This window comes from Nerophis lumbriciformis, linkage group LG02, assembly GCF_033978685.3.
Source record: "Nerophis lumbriciformis linkage group LG02, RoL_Nlum_v2.1, whole genome shotgun sequence".
In the NCBI taxonomy this organism is placed as follows: Eukaryota; Metazoa; Chordata; class Actinopteri; order Syngnathiformes; family Syngnathidae; genus Nerophis; species Nerophis lumbriciformis.
Genome location: NC_084549.2, coordinates 38,250,528 through 38,272,073, shown reverse-complemented (window position 1 = coordinate 38,272,073; position 21,546 = coordinate 38,250,528). Strand labels below are relative to the sequence as shown.

Genomic DNA, 21,546 nt, shown 5'->3' with positions numbered 1-21,546 from the left:
ATGCTCCAACATGCTGTGTACAATACAATATGGTGCTAGTAAATGCGCATGAAAAGCTTAAAAGGCAACACAGTTCCAGCACAAAAACAATCAACGTCTGCGTGTGCTATGTGTTAGTGGGGGAGTGGGAGTGACAGAACTAGAAAAGAGATGTGATTCCTTTTGTGTGGGGGGAGTCACAAACAATGAAACCCTCACTTGTTGAGAAGGACTTGGCTTACTGTATATGGATTGAAAGTACTGCATGTTAAGAGCAACACTTGGATCTGAGTACAATGATGGATGCTTTCAGTAAACTCACGACTTGTGCTTCTGCAAAGATTCGGTAAGATCTGTGAACTGTTTTTGTGTCACAGGAATGATGATCAGAAATGTTGTTTTACTCTTATTTGGACCTAAAGATAGATATTTAAACAGTCAGTTATAATACAGTTTAACACTACAGCTACAATTCTAGAACTGAACATTTAACCATTTATTTGATTATATATTCTCACTTGTCTTTGTTTTAGGCAGCTTCAGAATATCGTTCAGGACATTCAGAAAAATGATACCAGTTTGCTGAATACATTAAAAAGGTACATTCAAGCTTTGGCAGTCAAAAACACATATGTGTGTGTTGAATGATTTATGGTAAATCGCTAACATGAATACATTGAATTTGTGTTGGATACTGATAGAAATTGTTGGTTCCACATTCACAACTGTTATAAGAGAAACAAAAATATCTCACACATGTGGTTTATGTTTCACTTTCCTTTCCTTTCTCCTGGTAACATAGAAGGCTTGTTTTACATGTTAGTGACTGTTAGTTAAACACAATTGAAAACAATCACTTTAAAAATATAATCAATTATGGTGTTGTTTTGGGGTGTCTTGTCACGTACACAGAGTGGCAGGAAGTCAGGTGTGGATGAGGTTGTCTTATGACTTTAATGCTGGTCGTGGAACACTGAAGGGTTTTGGAGGGTTTTGATTTGTGGTCTTAGAAAAACCATCCAGCCTTGTGTCTCGCAGTGTTTTACGTGGGGTGTTCCAGAAGTACTAATGTTGCGTTCTATTTGTAATAGAAAGTCAGAATTTCTGAGTTCGAAGTCTGAAATTTGTAGTGGAAACGCCCCACGAGGTCGGATTTCCTACTCGGAAAGTCGAAGACACCTCACCACCCCTAAGTTGGCTTCAAAGATAGCTGCTCTGAGTGTAAACAAAAATAGAAGCTTCCTGTAATACCATTTATGTCTATTTTGTGCCGCAGTAAATCAGCCATATACGATGTATTGTTGGACATGTATATATGGTAATGATACTGTAGAGTAAATTATGTTTTTTGTCATGTGTTTTTACATGACTAGCAATAGTGTATGTGTTCTGAAGGTTGCAGAATGACCGCATATTTTTCCAGAAGTCGTTTATATTCAGATAATGCGAGCGCAACAATAACATTAGCGGATGCGGCCATGTTGTTTTTCGACCCCGTAACTGGAATGCGCGTGCAGTAGAGATGCGCGGTTTGCGGACACAACCGCGGAGTCCGCGGATTATCCGCGGGTCGGGCGGTTGAAATAAAAAAAAATTAGATTTTATCCGCGGGTCGGGTCGGGCGGTTGAAATTAAAAAAAATTAGATTTTAAATAGATTCAGACGGGTGGCAGTTAAACCAATTCGGAAATATATATACATAGTTAAATGTTGTTACCCACATACGAAAAACGAGCAGGCACCTGCAGCACGCCACAACAGAAGAAGAAAAAATAATAATATGGCAACGCCGGCAGCAAACGTGGTACGCGACAAACTAAAAAAGGGAATGCTAAAGACCAGGGGAAAAAAAGGCCAGAAAAGTTCAGCGTGGACTCGTTTTTATGAGGTTGTAAATCAGGATGATAGTAATGCTGGCTACGTGATTTGCAAGAGCTGCGACGCTGTTAATGTCTACGACAGTCACAAAACCGGGACATCGAACATGGTGAATCACATTTGTGCAAAACCCCGAATCTCCACAAACACCCTGAGCATGAGCAGTTTCGTCCGCCGTGATCCCAGAAGAGTGCCACAGGATGTTAAAACAAGATAGAACGCAGCTGCCTGCAGCAGTTTGAGTGGCGCGAGCGCGCTTGGAGGTGCGCTCAGCGCGGCTCCCAGATGATTGCGCACTGGTGTGCGTCTGGGCCGTGCATTGAATGTCTCTGCTGCATTGGATCAGTCTCCTTTCTTTAACAGGCATAAGCTTTATAACCTCACTAATGCCTTGCATCGTCTATATTAGATATATAACAACGGGCGGGTTTCGGATGGCGGGCGGGTGCGGTTTTGAATAAATGTTAGTTCGGGTGCATGGCGGATGGTTGACGACTTTTGTGATGCGGTTGCGGATGAAATAATTGCCTATCCGCGCATCTCTAGCGTGCAGTCACTTGGCATTGATGTCATTCCGAGTTTTGACTTCCAACTTCCCAGGTTAATGGAACGCATCATTAGTTCTTGGACAATCAGTGTCAGAATGTGCTCAAATTGGACTCCAAGGTTGCCCTAACCTCCTATCACTAGTTCGGTTTATTATCTTATCAAATCTTTCAGTCTCTGAAAATGAAACCAAGCTTTAGTGGCTCTGAGGTCTCATCTCTGCTTTTTCCAAATGGCTGTATCAGCCCAAATGTACATCAAGAGCGAGCCAGAGCTTTTCTTCCTGTCACTCACTCATGCAGCTGTAACACAGATACCTGGTCAAAAAAGTGTCCTAAAGGTTGGGCAAGTTAGCAAACAACAAGCTCATTGAAGATAATGGTGATCAATGGAACATCACTAAAATGTATGATAAGTTTTCTTTTGCAGTCTAGCACTTGTTTTTATAACGTTACTGAAAATATTTTAACTCTATTTCCCCAGGGTCTTGAAAAAAAGGTTTTGTTCTATATTCACCGTTGTTTTATATTTGGTCAAATAGGGTAAATATAGTTCTGAGGTCTTCATTGAGCTGTTGCCCTTTTTAGTCGGATGTTTGCAGCTTGGTCGTGAAGCAACCTTGGGCAGAATTCGAGGCCATGGTTCCCGGTGGAAGAGTTCATCTCGCTCAGGCTGTAGTTCAAAAATGTGGGAAAATTAAAACAGGGACATTTTTTGCAGGGTCCGGAGTCATGTGGTCAGATGATACAAATTTCAGTTTTGAGCCGATGCTAAAGCAAATAAATGGCAAGTATCACCGTTACTGATACTTCTTTGGATGATCTTGTGATATTTTCCTTCAATTAGTTGACCAGGTCTCAAATCAGAATAAAATACAGGACCAAGATTCTAGGCAACCAAAAATATAAATTCTGAATATATTTCTTGAACAATACAACAGCGAGGTGACGTTCCACCTCGCTGTTGATCTTCAGCTCTCACAGGATCGGTTCGCAGTCGAGTGTGAAGCGACTGGGATGGGAATCAGTACCCCCAAGTCCGAGTCCATGGTTCTCGCCCGGAAAAGGGTGGAGTGTCATCTCCAAGTGGAGGAGTTCAAGTACCTCGGAGTCTTGTTCATGAGTGAGGGAAAAGTGGATCGTTAGATCGACAGGCGGATCGGTGCGCCGTCTTCAGTAATGCGAACGCTGTATCGATCCGTTGTGGTGCAGAAGGAGCTGAGCGGGAAGGCAAAGCTCTCAAATTACTGGTCAATCTACGTTCTCATCCTCACCTATGGTCATGAGCTTTGTGTTATGACCAAAAGGACAAGATCACGGGTACAAGCGGCCGAAGTGAGTTTCCTCCGCCGGGTGGCGGGGCTCTCCCTTAGAGATAGGGTGAGAAGCTCTGTCATCCGGGGGGAGCTCAAAGTAAAGCCGCTGCTCCTCCACATCGAGAGGAGCCAGATGAGGTGGTTCGGGCATCTGGTCAGAATGCCACTCGAATGCCTCCCTAGGGAGGTGTTTAGGGCACGTCCGACCGGTAGGAGGCCACGGGGAAGACCCAGGACACGTTGGGAAGACTATGTCTCCCGGCTAGCCTGGGAACGCCTTGAGATCCACTGGGAGAAGCTGGACAAAGTGGCTGGGGAGAGGGAAGTCTGGGCTTTCCTACTTTGGCTGCTGCCCCCGCGACCCGACCTCGGATAAGCCAAGGAAGATGGATGGATGGAACAATACAACACTGACAATGATACTGTAACAATCTTAACAAAATAATACAATTATTTCATTTTTATTTTATCAAATTGTATGAGCAAAATATAGTAAATGGTGCAAATTGACTTAACAAAAGGAAAACTACTCTTGGCTCTTTGTGTTAGTAAACTAAGTCACAATATAAAAATAAATACCATACAGTAGTACCTCAATTTACGAGCTTGATTGGTTCTGTGACAGAGCTCTTAAATCAACATCACACATCAAAATGAATTGAAATCTATAAACCCCCCAAACATCACAATTTTAATATGTAACCCCAGCAGGCACAAGACATCAAAACAACGTTGAGAACTTGTTGAATTAGGTCCTGATGTTGAGCAACTCAAACCTAAGGTTGGAACAACATACTTTTTGACAACATTTAATCAATGTTGGGTTCTGACATTGATTTGACCTTTGAATTTTGGTCATTTTTACAACCAATATTTTACAACACAAATACAACATTGAAACAACATGCTTTTTGAACACATTTAATCCATGTTGGGTTCTGACATTGAGTTGACCATAGAATGTTGGTCATTTTCCAACAAATATTTTATATCACAAATAGAACATTGAAGTAAAATGCTTTTGACAACATTTATTCAATGTCAGGTTGTGACATTGATTTGACCATTGAAATTTGGTCATTTCCCAACCATCAACGTGGATGTTAGACACCAAAGTTGTCTCAGTTTACAAATATAACTATTTTGCAACGTTGTTTCAAAGTCGGTTAAAAGACATGTATGTATAATCAGCATTGTATCAATGTCTTGTGCCTTCTGGGACATTCCTTTTCCTTTCACCTTCCAGCTCTTTCTGGCTGATTCTCCATCAAACATGTCATCAGCAGCTTTTCCAAATGTTCATCAATAAATGTCCAATGTTTAGATATTATTTTAACATTCTTGGCTAGCATGAGACTCATTCTGCTACATTCTGGTGCAGTGCAGCAGTACGTGATACGCTCCAGTTGCTTCACCAAATTGGTGACACGCTCCTGTCATATATTTGATCTTTTTTTTATTCAACGAATACCATCCATTTCTTCTTCTCAGCACTGGCCAGCACTGTCCTGGTTGAAAAAAAAAAGTTATGTCAATTCATACTTGCCAACCCTCCCGGATTTTCTGGGAGACTCCCGAAATTCAGCTCCTCTCTCGAAAACCTCCCGGGACAAATTTTCTCCCGAAAATCTCCCGAAATTCAGGCGGAGCTGGAGGCCACGCCCCCTCCAGCTCCATGCGGACCTGAGTGACGTGTTGACAGCCTGTTCACATGTCCACTTTCATACAATATAAACAGCTAATGATCGAGGGCGAGTTCTTGGTTTCTTATGTGGGTTTATTGTTAGGCAGTTTCATTAACGTCCTCCCAGCGCGGTAACAACACACAACAACAGCAGTCAAGTTTCCGTCTACCTAAAGCAGTTCGTCTGCCGTAAACAGCAATGTTGTGACACTCTTAAACAGGACAATACTGCCATATACTGTACATGCATATGTGACCCACCCATAATGTGTCACATTTTTGTGTTGATTTATTTATTTTATTTTGTGGTTTGAATTCATTTTTGGAGCTGTCATTACACATTTATCAGTATTCACATTGGTCAGTAGGGGGCAGTAGGGCGTTTCTTCCCAATTGAATGCTATCACCTGCAGACCGGAAGTGTCTTGTCATTCTGATGAGCGCGACCAGTCTGTGAACAATTGAAACGTCCTGTGTGCTTTTTCCTCCTGTATAACAGGTTAATTTTGGTGAATCAACTCACTGAATAATATCCATGTGATCTTTATAAGTTTAAGTACACATTCTGATGGTGGAGCCTAACTCTAAAGTGTTTGTGAGTTGTAGTTTGTATTTGTGAATGAATCCAGTGCACAGCTGCAGTAATCAATACAAAATGGCGACGTGAGTGCGCAATGTTTATATAGGAACTTCTGATCCTAATTCAGACTCCCAAATTAGAGCTCCCGTTTTCTTATTGATTTTATAATGTATATTTGTATGATGTGTGTGTTCTGAAATAGTGACAGAGAATAGAACAAGGATGGACAATTCAAACCTTAACTCAACAATGAGTAGATGAGTGTTATGTGTGTGTATATGTGTAAATAAATGAACACTGAAATTCAAGTATTTGTTTTATTTATTTATATATATATATATATATATATATATATATATATATATATATATATATATATATATATATATATATATATATGTAATACAAAAAAAATATATATATAGCTAGAATTCACTGAAAGTCAAGTATTTCTTATATATATATATATCTTAACCACGCCCCCAACCACGCCCCCCGCCCCCTAGCCCCCTCCTCCCGAAATCGGGGGTCTCAAGGTTGGCAAGTATGTGTCAATTTATAAGCTAGCAAGAAAGACTGGATGTTTTGGCAGAACTTCCAGGGTTCACTATGACATTCTTTACGCCAACTAATGGCGGGAAGGCTTGTAATTCAAATTTTCCTTGCAACTTAAAGCATAACAATTGGCCGAGAGACAGCTCTTATTTCAAAACACTCTTAAGCTGAGGAGCTCCTAATTTAAATGAAGGTGCTCTCTGTATATTTAAACAACACAATGAGAAACACATAGATATTTGTGTAGACAAACAGTAGAGAATTGAAAAATATTGATCTTATCACACTTGTGTAGAGTCGATACTTATATTTCCCTGGTATCAATAAAATCATTATTCCGCCCCACTGTTATGGTCAGTGTATCAAACTGTCTCGGTGAAAAGATGAAGCTGTCATGATCCGTGGTCGGATCATGTTTGTTTAGTTATGTTCTGTTAGTTTTGGACTTTCTTAGTTGTTTTGTGCACTTCGGGGGTTTGTTTTGGTCACCATGGGTACTAATTGGTTTCACCTGCCTCTGATTAGTGTTCGGCACGTTCACCTGCTGTTGAGCACTCATCAGAGAGCTATTTATTCACTCGGTCTGGCTTCCTTGTTTGCGGTATTGTTACGTTGGTTTATTCATGTTCTCAAGTCCTGTGCTAAGTTGTTGCCTTAGCTTCCCATGCGTTCGGACCGCTTTTCTTTTGTTTGTTTCTGTCTTTTTGGTACAGTGTATTATTTATGATTAATAAATCATCTCCTACATTCACGTTTTCGTTCGGACTGTCCGTGTTGCAGCTGGAGGAACGATCTCGCATAAAGATGCGACCCCCTCGTGACAGAAGCTCTCTATTTACCATCACAAGAAATGACCAGAAGTAAGAGGTGCAGTTTCTTCAGAAGGAGATAAGGTTTTTAAGAGTTAAGGTTGGACAGCTGCTATTACACACTGAGCGCTGGTCAGATGGTTTTGAGATCTACCATAGATGCTTCCTACAGGGAGACTTCCCTGGTAAAGTTTTCCCAGTATGTCCAATTAGTGTGAAAAGCCTTGGACACGTTTGGGCGACATTGTCCAACAGCTGCTATGGTACTCTGATGTGTGTATAGAGGAGTCTGCAGCTCTGTGTTTAAACTGTTACCCCTTATACTAGACTCTAATAAAAATTAAATGAATAAATGGTGTGTAAAACACTGCACTATTTCTTTATTGTCAACATATTTTCTTTCTCTTGCAGACTGAAAAACAAACCAGTTCCAGAAGTGCCTGTGAGAGATTACTTAGGTAGGATCTGTTTCTTGGGAAATGATGGAGTGGAAAGCTGAGACACAGCAGAAACAGTGTGACACACTTAAGCTTCCAGATGACCAACATTTCCCTAACAAGTTCTCTTAATGTATTTTTTAATGAAACAAATGATTCATTTCCCATTGTATAAATTACTTTTTGAGTAATCGGTAGATAACTAACTGTACTTGGAATGAATCACTATGCTGCCCCCTCCTGCTGTGACGTCATATACAGAACTGGAGCCCATTTCCCCGTATAGGCAGTGTGAATAAAGGAATGTAAACTTTTATTTTGATCACTTAATTGCATGTTTTGTCGCCCTGGCCCATGATTACTTCAAAACTGATATGATTAACGTTATGACCAAAAAATAAATATTTTCGGACTTTCCTGCTCTTCCATTTCCTCGTCCGTAGACACCATAGCCTGTGTTTCCTCATACTCTGGGGTCGACTGACGGAAGCAAGGCTGCTAGTTTGCGCCTACGGCCCCTCCGACCACCACCTATCATTCATTCACCAGTGTGAACGGCACCGGGGGCAAGGGTGAAGTGTCCTGCCCAAGGACACAACGGCAGCGATTTGGATGTCAAGAGGCGGGGAGCGAACCTGCAACCCTCAGGAGGTCTGGCACGGCCGCTCTACCCACTACGCCATACCGCCCCTAAGATACTACCAAAACACAAACCGGTACACACTATGAAATTGCTTCCAGTCTTCTGTAGGTGAAGTCAGTGGCTGATAAAGGCCTGCAACATTTTGGAGCTAAAAGTGGGCATTCCAAAAAGTGCTGAAACTCGTTCGAAAACAAGCCTCAACAAGATTCATTACTGTGTGTATTTTGTGGGGAGTTTTACTTGTCGACGTCATATCAGAACTATCCAAAAGTATGCAATTTGTGTCCATGTTGACAGCATTTGAAGTGCCCTTCAATATCTTAAACACTCTTCCTTGAATAATCTCACACTTACGTTGTTGTTTTTACAGATGAAGAAGCTGAAATTGTGTCTGAACCTGATTATGTAGGTTGGGCTGGGTGGATACAGCATCTCCATTTATTTTTTCGGACCCACTTTTATCAAACAATAAGTATAATGCATGTTGTCCGCAGGATAATGACATGTATGACAATCCACTGCAAGAGTATGATGTCAAATATGAGCCGCCTCCAAGCCAGAAATCCATTACCAGAAGTTCTTCATCATCCCTTCTGATGGGAGACTATATTGGTCAGTATCGTCATATCTACTCAAACATAAACTGTTTTTTCCTATCATGCATCGCCAGAAATGACATTCAAGAAGACTTTGAGACCTTTGGGTGCCTGTGACGGTTCATCAAAATGTGCACGATAATCCTTCTATAACTTTGATATTGTTTTTAATCAAAGTAAAATTGAGTGCTTTGTGTTTTTTAATCGAAACACTGTCAAACCATCACCACAGGGTCTCTAGAGGGGTGCAGTATGCAAATGCTGACTGTCCATTTCTCCTTTCCAGACAGCTGCCGTAATGGACCAAAACTGAAACTCAGAAATGCCTTCAAACAGAAGCAAGAATTCAGACAACTGACACCTGCACAAACCCTTGCGGACAATAATGAAGTGCCTTATATTTCAAGATAAAAACTCCCTAGCGATACTTGCAACCGAGTGTGTACAGCAATTAATTTTTGCCTGTGTTGTCTGTTTTGCCACACAGGAGAACTACATCAGTCCTGATGGCAAAAACGATGATGACAACTATGTGGATCCTGCAGACAACCCCCCAGCTTGTAAGATACATGTCAGAAAAGGAGGTACAGGATCAACCTCAAACATTTGATCCTTTTTCTATATCTCTGTCCATAGATTCTAAGATGTCTGATGCAAACAGGTGCCACTCCATGGTACATGCAACTTTACCAACGTGTCAACACTGTCCAGGTAGGTGAAAATATTGATTTAATTATTTATTTGTTGATTTTTAGATATAACTTTATTGATCCCTTGAGCATGACATTTTATTATAACTCAATTACTGATTCTGTCAGCATACTGTAGACATGTTACACCAATACATAAGCAGCAAGCATTAGTCTAGCAGTTGTATTAGTACAATGTATCAGTGGTGGGCGGTCCGTGCCAGCAAGGCCTTCTCTGCTGGCCTAAACAATACTATAAGCACTGACCCACATTTACCGGTACAACTTAAATTCTATTATTTGTGACATGGAACTGTATCAGTCTTTCTACACTACTTCCAGTATGTAAAAACTATTTTTGAATCAGTACTGCTGCGCCCAATGTCACTTAAACTATATTAGCAGAGGGGCTGTTTCTTTAACCAATCAGATTTCAGCTGATTGATTGATTGATTGATTGATTGAAACTGTTATTAGTAGATTGCACAGTGAAGTACATATTCCGTACAATTGACCACTAAATGGTAACACCCGAATAAGTTTTTCAACTTGTTTAAGTCGGGGTCCACTTAAATTGATACATGATACAGATATATACTATCAAATATATACTAACATCATAATACAGTCATCACACAAGATAATCATCAGAGTATATACATTGAATTATTTACATTATTTACAATCCGGGGTGTGGGATATGGAGGGGGGTGGGGGGTTAGGTTTGGTTGGTATCAACACTTCAGTCATCAACAATCAGCATCAACAATTGCATCATCAGAGAAATGGATATTGAAACAGTGTAGGACTGACTTGGTAGAATATGTACAGCAAGTAGTGGACATAGAGAGAGAGAGATCAGAAAGTATAAGAAAAAGTGTCTACATTTGATTGTTTGATTGTTTACATTTGATTATTTACAATCCGAAGTGGTATGATGTGGAAGGGAGGGTGTTAGTTTAGGGTTGTAGTTGCCTGGATGTGTTCTTTTAGTGCGGTTTTGAAGGAGGATAGAGATGCCCTTTCTTTTACACCTGTTGGGCGTGCATTCCACATTGATGTGGCATAGAAAGAGAATGAGTTAAGATCTTTGTTAGTTCGGAATCTGGGTTTAACGTGGTTAGTAGAGCGCCCCCTGGTGTTGTGGTTATGGCGGTCATTTATGTTAAGGAAGTAGTTTGACATGTACTTCGGTATCAGGGAGGTGTAGCGGATTTTATAGACTAGGCTCAGTGCAAGTTGTTTGACTCTGTCCTCCACCCTGAGCCAGCCCACTTTGGAGAAGTGGGTAGGAGTGAGGTGTGATCTGGGGTGGAGGTCTAGAAGTAATCCAACTAGCTTGTTCTGGGGTGTTTGGAGTCTAGATTTGAGGGATTTGGAGGAGCTTCTACAAGGAATCTGTAGCAATGTCATTGTAATCTGCCTCGGGTCTCCAGATTTTTTTTTCCTGTTTCTCTAACGAAACAGATTTCTGATTCGCCTCACAGGGCCTGCTAGCAGGCGTACGATGCGAATGTCAGCATTTTTGCACCCGCGCGCTCTGATTGATTGATCAGAGCAAAACTATTTGACGAGCCAAACTCGATACACTGAATAGTCTGTAGAGAAGTCTCCACTGTAGGACCATGTACCAGATGCACAGCCTGCTACTGCTAGTAGCAGTAGTAGTACTACAAGTGGTATTTTAAACATAAAAAACATTTATTCTAGTAAACACTACTCTCAAATCTAACACTACACTGACTTACAACTATTACATATTTTTCAGATTTTTATGAAGTTCCAGACCAAGAGGTAAACGTTTCAATGTCACAGTGATAGCAATTAGCTGATGGTCTTAAAATGACATATTTTGTTTTTCTGTCCTCTTTTCAGGATAGCATGTTGGTTCTCCCAGTAGACAGGTAAACCTGATATTTCTTACAATATCATTATTTGGAGCTCATTCTGACTACTGTATGGGAATTCCCATACTGCAGCTGCCTGCGGAGAAATATTGGCAATGACACTGAATTTAGAGTGTTTAGAAATACAATTAAATTAACATTCCATCAAATCTGTGCCATTGCGCATTTAAATAAATGTACATTTCTGTCTTTCTTCAAATTTAAATTGGATAATACACATATTGAAATAATTCAAATGTGTACTGGCCCATCTCAGGCAACTTTATAGGGCTGGGTGGTACGTGGAATGTTGGTTAGCCTGTTCTGTAACCCTGTACACTGTTTGTTTGTCTAATCTTGAACGGGTTTGTGCTGAAAACATAGTTTCGTTGTACTTGTGCAATGACAATAAAGTCCTATCCTCTCCTATCAATCAGATACCAAGTAAACATGGCCGATACTGATACTAACACCAATACTTTGACGCAATCGTAATCATTGAATAATATTGTGACTTTGCCTCTCGTTGATTATGACTATGATAACACAGGAGAAATGTTTTACGGTATTCAAATTAAAATGATTTCTAACTAAATTAAACTATTCAACACAATGTATTAATATAAAAATAATCAAAATAATTCTGTTCAGTTACAGATAATTATTTGACAAAAAAAATACAAGAGCAATTTGTTGGACGTATAACATAAGCATCGATACCAATACCCACTCTGGTATCATTAGTACTGATATTTACATCGACACGGCCACCCGTTATAACATGACGGAAAGTAACAGGAGTGAATTTTAGCATAAAATTAAAACTTCATAAAATATAGTCAACATAGCATATATGCTAATAGCATGTTGACACTAAACATATTATAGTAATTCAACCAAAAATGTATTTTAAATATCAAAAAACATTCAAAATAAATTAAATAACAGGACTTTGCTGGTTGTTTTACCCCTCCTCGTCATAGTTGAAATATCATATATACAGAAAAATAAATGAGTGTACTTACTTTTGGCCTTCCCATGGCCGGCAGATAATGGTAATGATGCAACTTCCTATAGAATAGACCTATAGAATAGTCCACATTTTTCAGAGGAGGTAATGTGTTAGGGTAACAGGACTGAGTGAAAACTCAGGGACCCAAATAGTGTCTAAATTCCAACTAATTTGCTAATTATTTTTAAGGAAATTAACGTGAAGTGTAGTTGGAATGAGAAGTAACACAAATATGTAAGTATTTGAATTATTATACAGAATTTCATGGGAATAGGGATGGAAATTAATACGATTTTTCCAGAGCCGATTCTACTTTCAATTCTGCTGAACGATTCGGTTCTTTTTTGGTTCTCTTATCAATTCTTATTTGGAAAAAAAGATAACAATATGATAGCTTAGCATCAATTTTATTTAGTTTGGAGCTAACATGACCTTACAAAGCCTACAGTGAGAGAAAATATTCTGTGGAATTTAACAAAATAAAATTACACAAGAACGTAACATTTTGTAACATTTCTAAACTTTTAAGAATCTTTGTCATCTGCCTAGAAAATACACCGTGCAATATACTGTGCAAAGATTTGTTTAGATTTACAAGGTGGAACTAATATATTGACATGCAACATGAGATATTTCGAACCTTTATTTGATATACTGTTGATGTTTAGTGCTTACAGCTTATGAAAGCATTGAATTGAAATTCTCAGAAAATGTGGTTTGTTGTTTTTTAAAACTGTAAGCCATGATCATCAAAGTTGTATTAAATAGAGGCTTGACATTTCTCACTTTGCATACAATGTGTTAATATCACATATATTAGTTTCACATTTGAAGTTAATTGCTGACATGGATGAACTTTTACACGATATTGTTGATACATGAGTCCCATGCACCTGTATAAAATAATGACAAAAATGTGGTTGGAGGAAAACATGCAACTTTTCTCTGACTACAATTGAACATTCACCTACCGAAGGAGCATCTAGTGGCAAATTGTTATAAGCTTTTGAACACAAACTTAGTCACTGCTGGCCGGGTGACATTCGTCATTCCTCTTCCCTGCTGGGGTGAAAGCTAGCGGCAGACATGAACTGGAACAATTACAGCCTCTAAACCGGTCAGAATATGTTTCCTCATGCTCATCTCAATGAGAAGGCATTCATTACAATTTAACAGGTAATAGCGCTAACGTTATCGGCGGTATTAGTACCTGTTCTATTTACGTCTGACTGCTGATGCCTGGGATGAGATCGGCGCGGTTCAAAAACGTGTTCAAATGTTTCAGCATATTGCTCGTATGTCCTCCTCTTGATGAAATAGCAACGTTGGAAATATCAAAAGTAGCACTGTTGTGGTATTTTTTAGTAAAATGTCGGCAAACTTCGGTGTTCTTTTCTCCCTCGATAACACGCCGCTGACATCATTCCCACCTGGGAGAACCGTTAAGAGAACCGCTAGACAAAGTGGCAAATAATTCTAAAGAACTGATACACTGGGAACCGGTTCTGAACAAGAACTGGTTTTCAATTCCCATCCCTACATGGGAAAGAATAATGTTAGGTAAGTAGGGGACGGTCAACAACTATTTTTTCCCCCTCCGTTTTCAAGATACTTAAATATATCTTTTAAATTGAATGTAAATATGTAATTTCATTAATGTGCAAGATACATATAATTATAGAAAAAAAGTATTTTTTGGTAATTTTATTGTTCATACATTTGAATTCAAACAGCATCAATGACCCACATACACATTCACTATTCTAATATTTTTCAGAGTAACAATGAAGACATCACCCTCTACTGTAAGTGTTAAGAAATAAGCAAGCCTTATTCAAATAAATGTGCTAAAGACTGAATTTTTAAATGATCTTGCAGGAGCAACAGGCCACACTTGACACGGAATATGAAGTGTGTGATCAGAACGACAGTGGGTATCATGTCTTTTGTGCTCTTTTGTTTTTTATATGTAATTGTAGTGGGACATTTATACAGTATAGTGTACACATGTCATCGTAGTGAAACATACAGTATACTGTACATATGCAATTGTAGTGAGATATACAGTATAGTGTACACATGTAATTGTGGAAAAACATACACTATACTGTATACACGTAATTGTTGTAAGACATACATTATACTGTACACATCATCTAATAGTATAAAACAGAGTATACTGTACTAATACAATTGTAGTGAGATATAAAGTATACAGTACACATATAGTGAGACTTACAGTATAGTGCAGGGGTTCTTAACCCTTTGGAATCCGGGGCCCAACTTTTCCACCACAGAGGAGCCCGAGACCCACTTAGATATTAACACTGAATTAGTAATCTTACCCTTGATTTTAACCGTATTCAATGTTCATATCTAACCTACTTACAGTTTACAACCTTGTCGAATGATATGAAGGCATGTGTTGATCACAAAGATGATTATTTATTGATGACATAAACCTTAGGTTTAGGTCAGGCTGATTAGTAAATAAGTACTAACCAAATATACTGCATAACAAAGAACTCATAAATAACTGATAGATAATAGATAGATAGAAATAAATGTACCTACCATTTTGTAGTTTCAAAAATAAATACTGTAAGCTAAATTAATGAATATTAAAGATAAATATTTTCTTACATAAACTGTCATTGAAGTTTAAGTACGAATAAAAATACAGCTTTACCACTTTTGTCATAATTTTTGCGCTGAACAAACTTCCCTATGACTTTGGCGCCAGACTTCTTCTGTTTGCTTGATGTTGTCATTGCTGCCACAAGTGGTGGAAAAGTGTATTTCAACTGAGAACTGCTGCGGGCCATACGAAGAACCACAGCTGGGAAACAGATATTTGTTGGCAGCACTCTAGGGGGCGCTCGCGGCTCGTAAGTGTTAAGACACACTGGTCTCGTGTACAAACGTAATTATAGTGAGACATACAGTATACTGTACATATGCAATTGTAGTGAGAATAACAGTACACATTCAATTGTAGTCAGGTCTATTTTCATACAAAAGGCGCACCGGATTATAAGGCGTGTTAAAGGGGTCATATTATGATTTTTTTCTAAATCTAAAACCCTATCTTGTGGTCTACATAACATGTGATGGTGGTTCTTTGGTGAAAGTGTTGCATAGATTATGTTTTACAGATCATTTTCAAGTAGCTTTCTGAGCGTTTGTTCAGGATGCGCCGTTTTGTGGGCGTCCTTATTTACGTGGCTCAACTTCGGCAGCGTCTTCTCCCCGTCATCTTTGTTGTAGCGGTGTAGCGTGCAAGGACGGGGGTCGAAGAAGTGTCAAAAGATGGAACTAAATGTTTAAATGACACTCAGCCGTGGCTCAATAATGCAACATCAACGCCGTAAATGTGTCACATGAAAAACCGTCCGACCAAAACCCTCTAATAACTAAAGTTCCGTGGGTGAATTCTGTAAACCCACTACCGTTTGTAGCGCTTTGATAGCTAGTCTACTGACAGATATAATTAAGAACTTTACGCTACTTTAAATTAGAAATGGCAACAGCGGAAGATGAATGCCACATAAGAAGGTAGAGAAAAAGAAGAAGCTTATGACTACGGCGTCGGCACGGACTACAATTGCAGACACACGCACATTTTCAGGACTTATGCAGATCCCAAATACACATCAGCAGGTACCAGAAGGTAAGAAAAGTTGGTTTTGCATAATATTCTAAAACAAAACGCCAGATAATATATCTGCTAGTGCAGTGTACTTGAAGGTATGCCAAGGGGTACGTGAGATTTTTTAAACATATTCTAAAAATAGCAACAATTCAAAAATCCTTTAATAAATATAAATAAAAACCTATTTTTTTTCCCCAAATAGTTCAAGAAAGACCACTACAAATGAGCAATATTTTGCACCGTTATACTATTTAATAAATCAGAAATTGATGACATAGTGCTGTATTTTACTTCTTTATCTCTTTTTTTCAACCAAAAATGCTTTGCTCTGATTAAGGGGTACTTGAATTAAAAAAAAATTCAAAAGGGGTACATCATTGAAAAAAGGTTGAGAACCACTGTGCTAGTGGGTGCCATTTGGCGGTCCTTATACACACACCATATTAATATTCGTATGTTTAATGCGCCGACAATCCATCAAGCGGTGCGGCTTCATACCTTACTGAAGTCGTACTAAAAACAATTTGACATATTTTTGAGCGCTGTGTGTAATGTTCTGTATTCTCAATGGAACCTTTAATGTTTTGGTGTTGTTTACTGGCATCATATTGCAGTGTACACGTCTCTCTTATGTTTGACTGCCATCTACTGGTCACACTTATCATTACACCATGTACCAAATAAAATTGCTTCGAGGTCAATAAGCACAACCAGAATTATGCCGTGCATTAGGCGCACCGAGTTATAAGGCGCACTGACAATTTTTGAGAAAATTAAAGGATTTTAAGTGTGCCTTATAGTCCAAAAAATACGGTACACATGTAATTGTAGTGAGACATACATTATTGTGTACATACGTAATTGCAGTGAGACACATAGTATAGTGTACACGTGTGATTGTAGTGAGACACACAGTATAGTGAACACTAAGGTGGTCTGAAGTGCTGAATTAATGTTTTAGTATAAGGCTGTGTTAAAAAAAAAAAGTTAGCCACCCGTGCTTACACAAATGTAGCATTTTGCACCATCTAAGGGCTGGGCAGTGTAACAGCATGAATGTTGAGGAATGACACGGTGATTTATTTCCTTATTTTTATGGATTCCTTCAGTTGAGCCTGCAAAGCCTTCTTCTTCGTTCCCACCCAAACCTTTGCAAAGAAAGTAAGTAATAACAAATATTAGACCGTTTAATTACAGTTGCTGTTTTGAATCCTGTTTGTCTTGTTTTTCGTTCAGCAGGTCACCAAAAGCTCATGTCTGGCTGGTAAGTTCTATCACTGCATGCATCAATTTATAATTCCTTGATTGTGACATGTTCTGCCTATTTCTGACGTCAAGCATGTGACTCTGAATGCAGGGCCAAGATGTGAAGCAGAGAGACTTGGCGCGTAAGTATTGTTGCAACTCTCTCAAAATAAACTGAAACTAAACTTTTTTTTTCCAACTCTAAATCTATTGAATTACTCTAAATATGTAGTGGCCCATCCAAAGCTGAAGATGATTCATTTGAATGACTGGACTGAAAGTAACAGGAGTGAGTTTTTAGCATAGAATTGGAAAATACATTAAATATACCCACATGGCATTTATGCTAATAGCATGTTGACACAAAGCACATGAATAAACAAAATAAATCACAAATATAATTTTGGTAACAGGATTGTGCTGAGTGTTTATTCCTCCGCCCCAGTCATAATTAAAATATTAAGAAATATACAAAATAACGATGCAATTTTTTGTGTAACATGTGTCTTGACCATGTGAAAACTCAGGGACACGACTTCAGTATGCAATTTAACTCCATCAGTAACATCCAGTAATGCTGTAATCTCGCCAGAGAGCGTACGTGACGCGGGAGGAAAAAAACAGTCAAGCGGATCACAAGGCTGTCAAACAATTCGGATTCATTCAGACATCCGCCAAAATTAAACTAAGGGAAAAAATAAGCAAATAACATTAAAATATCAAAATCTGGAGGCACTCGAGGACTACTCAGTGGCCTAGTGCAGTGTTTTTCAACCTTTTTTGAGCCAAGGCACATTTTTTGCGTTGAGAAAATGCAGAGGCACACCACAACCAGAAATCATTAAAAAACGAAACTCAGTTGACGGTAAAAAGTCGTTGTCGCAATTGTTGGATATGACTTTAAACCGTAACAAACTATGTATCAATATAGCTCTTGTCTCAAAGTAGGTGTACTGTCACCACTTGTAACATCACGCCCTGACTTATTTGGACTTTTTTGCTGTTTTCCTGTGTGTAGTGTTTTACTTCTTGTCTTGCGCTCCTATTTTGGGTGGCTTTTTCTCTTTTTTTGGTATTTTCCTGTAGCAGTTTCATGTCTTCCTTTAAACAATATTTCCCACATCTACTTTGTTTTAGCAGTCAATAATATTTCAGTTGTTTTTATCCTTCTTTGTGGGGACATTGTTGATTGTCATGTCATGTTCGGATGTACTTTGTGGACTCCGCAGTAAGTCTTTGCTGTTATCCAGCATTCTGTTTTTGTTTACTTTGTAGCCAGTTCAGTTTTAGTTTCGCTTTGCATAGCCTTCCCTAAGCTTCAATGCCTTTTCTTAGCGGCACTCACCTTTTGTTTATTTTTGGTTTAAACATTGGACACATTTTTTACCTGCATGCTGCCTCCCGCTGTTTCCGCAATTAGCTACCGGCTGCCACCTACTGATATGAAAGAGTATTACACGGTTACTCTGCCGAGGTCTCGACAGCACTGACACTCAACAACAACACATCATTTGCAGACTATAATTACAAGTTTGCAAAAAATATTTTTAACCCAAATAGGTGAAACTAGATAATCTCCCACGGCACACCAGACTGTATCTCACGCCGCGGCACAGTGGTTGAAAAACACTGGCCTAGTGATTAGAGTGTCCGAGTCATACCAAAGACTATACAAATGGGACCCATTACTTCCCTGCTTGGCACTCAGCATCAAGGGTTGGAATTGGGGATTAAATTACCAAAAAATTATTCCCGGGCGTGGCCACCGCTGCTGCCCACTGCTCCCCTCACCTCCCAGGGGGTGAACAAGGGGATGGGTCAAATGCAGAGGACAAATTTCACCTCACCTAGTGTGTGTGTGTGTGACAATCATTGGTACTTTAACTTTAACTTTAACTTAATATTGAAGAGTGCTTCGATCATCTAGTCATGGGGAAGCCCTCGAAGACGCCAACGTCAAAAAGGAGCCGCCCGAAAGACTCACTATGTGTCACTGATATCTTGGATTCCATTGACAAAGGCTGACTTGTTTGGATGGCCGCCTCGCACTTGTCGAGGTGCTCCACAAGGAATTCCAAGCCATCCGAGACAGGTCGTCTCTCTCGCCCAAGAGAACGCTGTTCTTCGTGAGTCCGTAAAATCCCTCACCAACGGAGTGGCTCAACTCACCCTGGAAAATAAGACCGTGAAGGAGACGATGCTGGACCTCCAGGCGAGAAGGCATGAGGGACAATCCGGTCTTTGCGGTAATACCGGAAAAGACAGAAGAAGATCCAGAGGAAACCGTGAACCGGCTCAAACTTCCAGCGGACAACATCAGGAACATCACTTTCGACACCATCGGCTTGGAGCCAAAATCCGGAAAATCGGAGGCCGAGACCCATCGTGGCAAAATTCGAACACTTTAAGCTGAAGGAGCAGGTGAAGAGCCTGCTCCTTCTGGAAAACCTCGACAGACGGCTCCATCTGTTCCCGCTTCGTAAGAAGTTTACCGCCGAAGGATGCCGTGCTGTCATCGCGGTAAATAAAAGTTTTATCAATGGTCAACTTTACTGTGATCCGGAAGCCATGCCATGGCTGTATTATTAACTTCTGAAACACGGTAAATGTTGTATTTTTTCTTTCTTTCATTATGCTTCATTCCCTTTCTCTTTTTCTCTCTCTCTCACAACACACCTGTGCGACACATAGCGCTCATATAAACATCATCCGCTCTCTCTCTCTTTCGTTGAATCAATAACTATGTTTATTGTTTTTCTTTCTCGTTTTCCTTTTTTATCTCACTTATATCACTACTTGTCTAATCCACCACTCTCTTCTTTCTTCTTTTCTTTTCATTTTAATTATTTTGTTTTCCCTTTCTAATTCTCCACCTGTTATGTGTCCCCTTGTCGTCGTCAGCATTTATTACAATTAATTTACACACACTCACAATTCTCTGCTAATATCATACTTGCCAACCTTGAGACCTCTGAATTCAGGAGATGGGGGGGGTTGAGTTGGGCGGGGGCGGAGTGGGCGGGGGCGGACCGGGGGGCGGGGTTAAGGGGGGAGGAGTATATTTATAGCTAGAATTCATTTATTTACACATATACACACATAACACTCCTCTCTACTACAAACCCAGTTTCCATATGAGTTGGGAAATTGTGTTAGATGTAAATATAAACGGAATACAACGATTTGCAAATCAGTTTCAACCCATATTCAGTTGAATATGCTACAAAGACAACATATTTGATGTTCAAACTGATAAACGTTTTTTTTTTTTGCAAATAATCATTAACTTTATAATTTGATGCCAGCAACACGTGACAAAGAAGTTGGGAAAGGTGACAATAAATACTGATAAAGTTGAGGAATGCTCATCAAACACTTATTTGGAACATCCCACAAGTGAACAGGCAAATTGGGAACAGGTGGGTGCCATGATTGGGTATAAAAGTCGATTCCATGAAATGCTCAGTCATTCACAAACAAGGATGGGGCGAGGTACACCACTTTGTCAACAAATGTGTGAGCAAATTGTTGAACAGTTTAAGAAAAACCTTTCTCAACCAGCTATTGCAAGGAATTTAGGGATTTCACCATCTACGGTCCGTAATATCATCAAAGGGTTCAGAGAATCTGGAGAAATCACTGCACGTAAGCAGCTAAGCCCGTAACCTTCAATCCCTCAGGCTGTCCTGCATTAACAAGCGACATCAGTGTGTAAAGGATATCACCACATGGGCTCAGGAACACTTCAGAAACCGACTGTCAGTAACTTCAGTTGGTCGCTACATCTGTAAGTGCAAGTTAAAACTCTCCTATGCAAGGCGAAAACCGTTTATCAACAACACCCAGAAACGCCGTCGGCTTTGCTGGGCCTGAGCTCGTCTAAGATGGACTGATACAAAGTGGAAAAGTGTTCTGTGGTCTGACGAGTCCACATTTCAAATTGTTTTTGGAAACTGTGGATGTCGTGTCCTCCGGACCAAAGAGGAAAACAACCATCCGGATTGTTATAGGCGCATTAATAGAAAGGTTAATTTTACACT

The 21,546-nt window shown here is 39.6% G+C and overlaps 1 protein-coding gene across 6 annotated transcripts in view; it reads left to right on the top strand.

Annotated features, from left to right (window-relative positions):
* The window catches only part of blnk (B cell linker), a 61,197-nt gene that overhangs the window by 28,130 nt on the left and 11,521 nt on the right, over positions 1-21,546 (top strand). Inside the window, exons 1-16 of one of the 6 annotated variants that reach the window (XM_061962475.1) lie at positions 286-325; positions 513-578; positions 7,318-7,397; positions 7,758-7,804; positions 8,797-8,831; positions 8,921-9,038; positions 9,309-9,412; positions 9,510-9,582; positions 9,659-9,733; positions 11,480-11,505; positions 11,587-11,615; positions 14,387-14,414; positions 14,488-14,539; positions 17,371-17,422; positions 17,498-17,525; positions 17,619-17,649. In XM_061962475.1, coding sequence (XP_061818459.1) covers positions 7,342-7,397; positions 7,758-7,804; positions 8,797-8,831; positions 8,921-9,038; positions 9,309-9,412; positions 9,510-9,582; positions 9,659-9,733; positions 11,480-11,505; positions 11,587-11,615; positions 14,387-14,414; positions 14,488-14,539; positions 17,371-17,422; positions 17,498-17,525; positions 17,619-17,649 — 754 coding nt within the window. In that variant the 5' untranslated portion in view covers positions 286-325; positions 513-578; positions 7,318-7,341. Of the gene's footprint in view, positions 1-186; positions 326-512; positions 579-7,223; positions 7,398-7,757; positions 7,805-8,796; positions 8,832-8,920; positions 9,039-9,308; positions 9,413-9,509; positions 9,583-9,658; positions 9,734-11,479; positions 11,506-11,586; positions 11,616-14,386; positions 14,415-14,487; positions 14,540-17,370; positions 17,423-17,497; positions 17,526-17,618; positions 17,650-21,546 lie in introns of those variants that run through there. The other 5 variants (XM_061962451.1, XM_072916237.1, XM_072916232.1 and 2 more) reach the window with 5 other exon arrangements.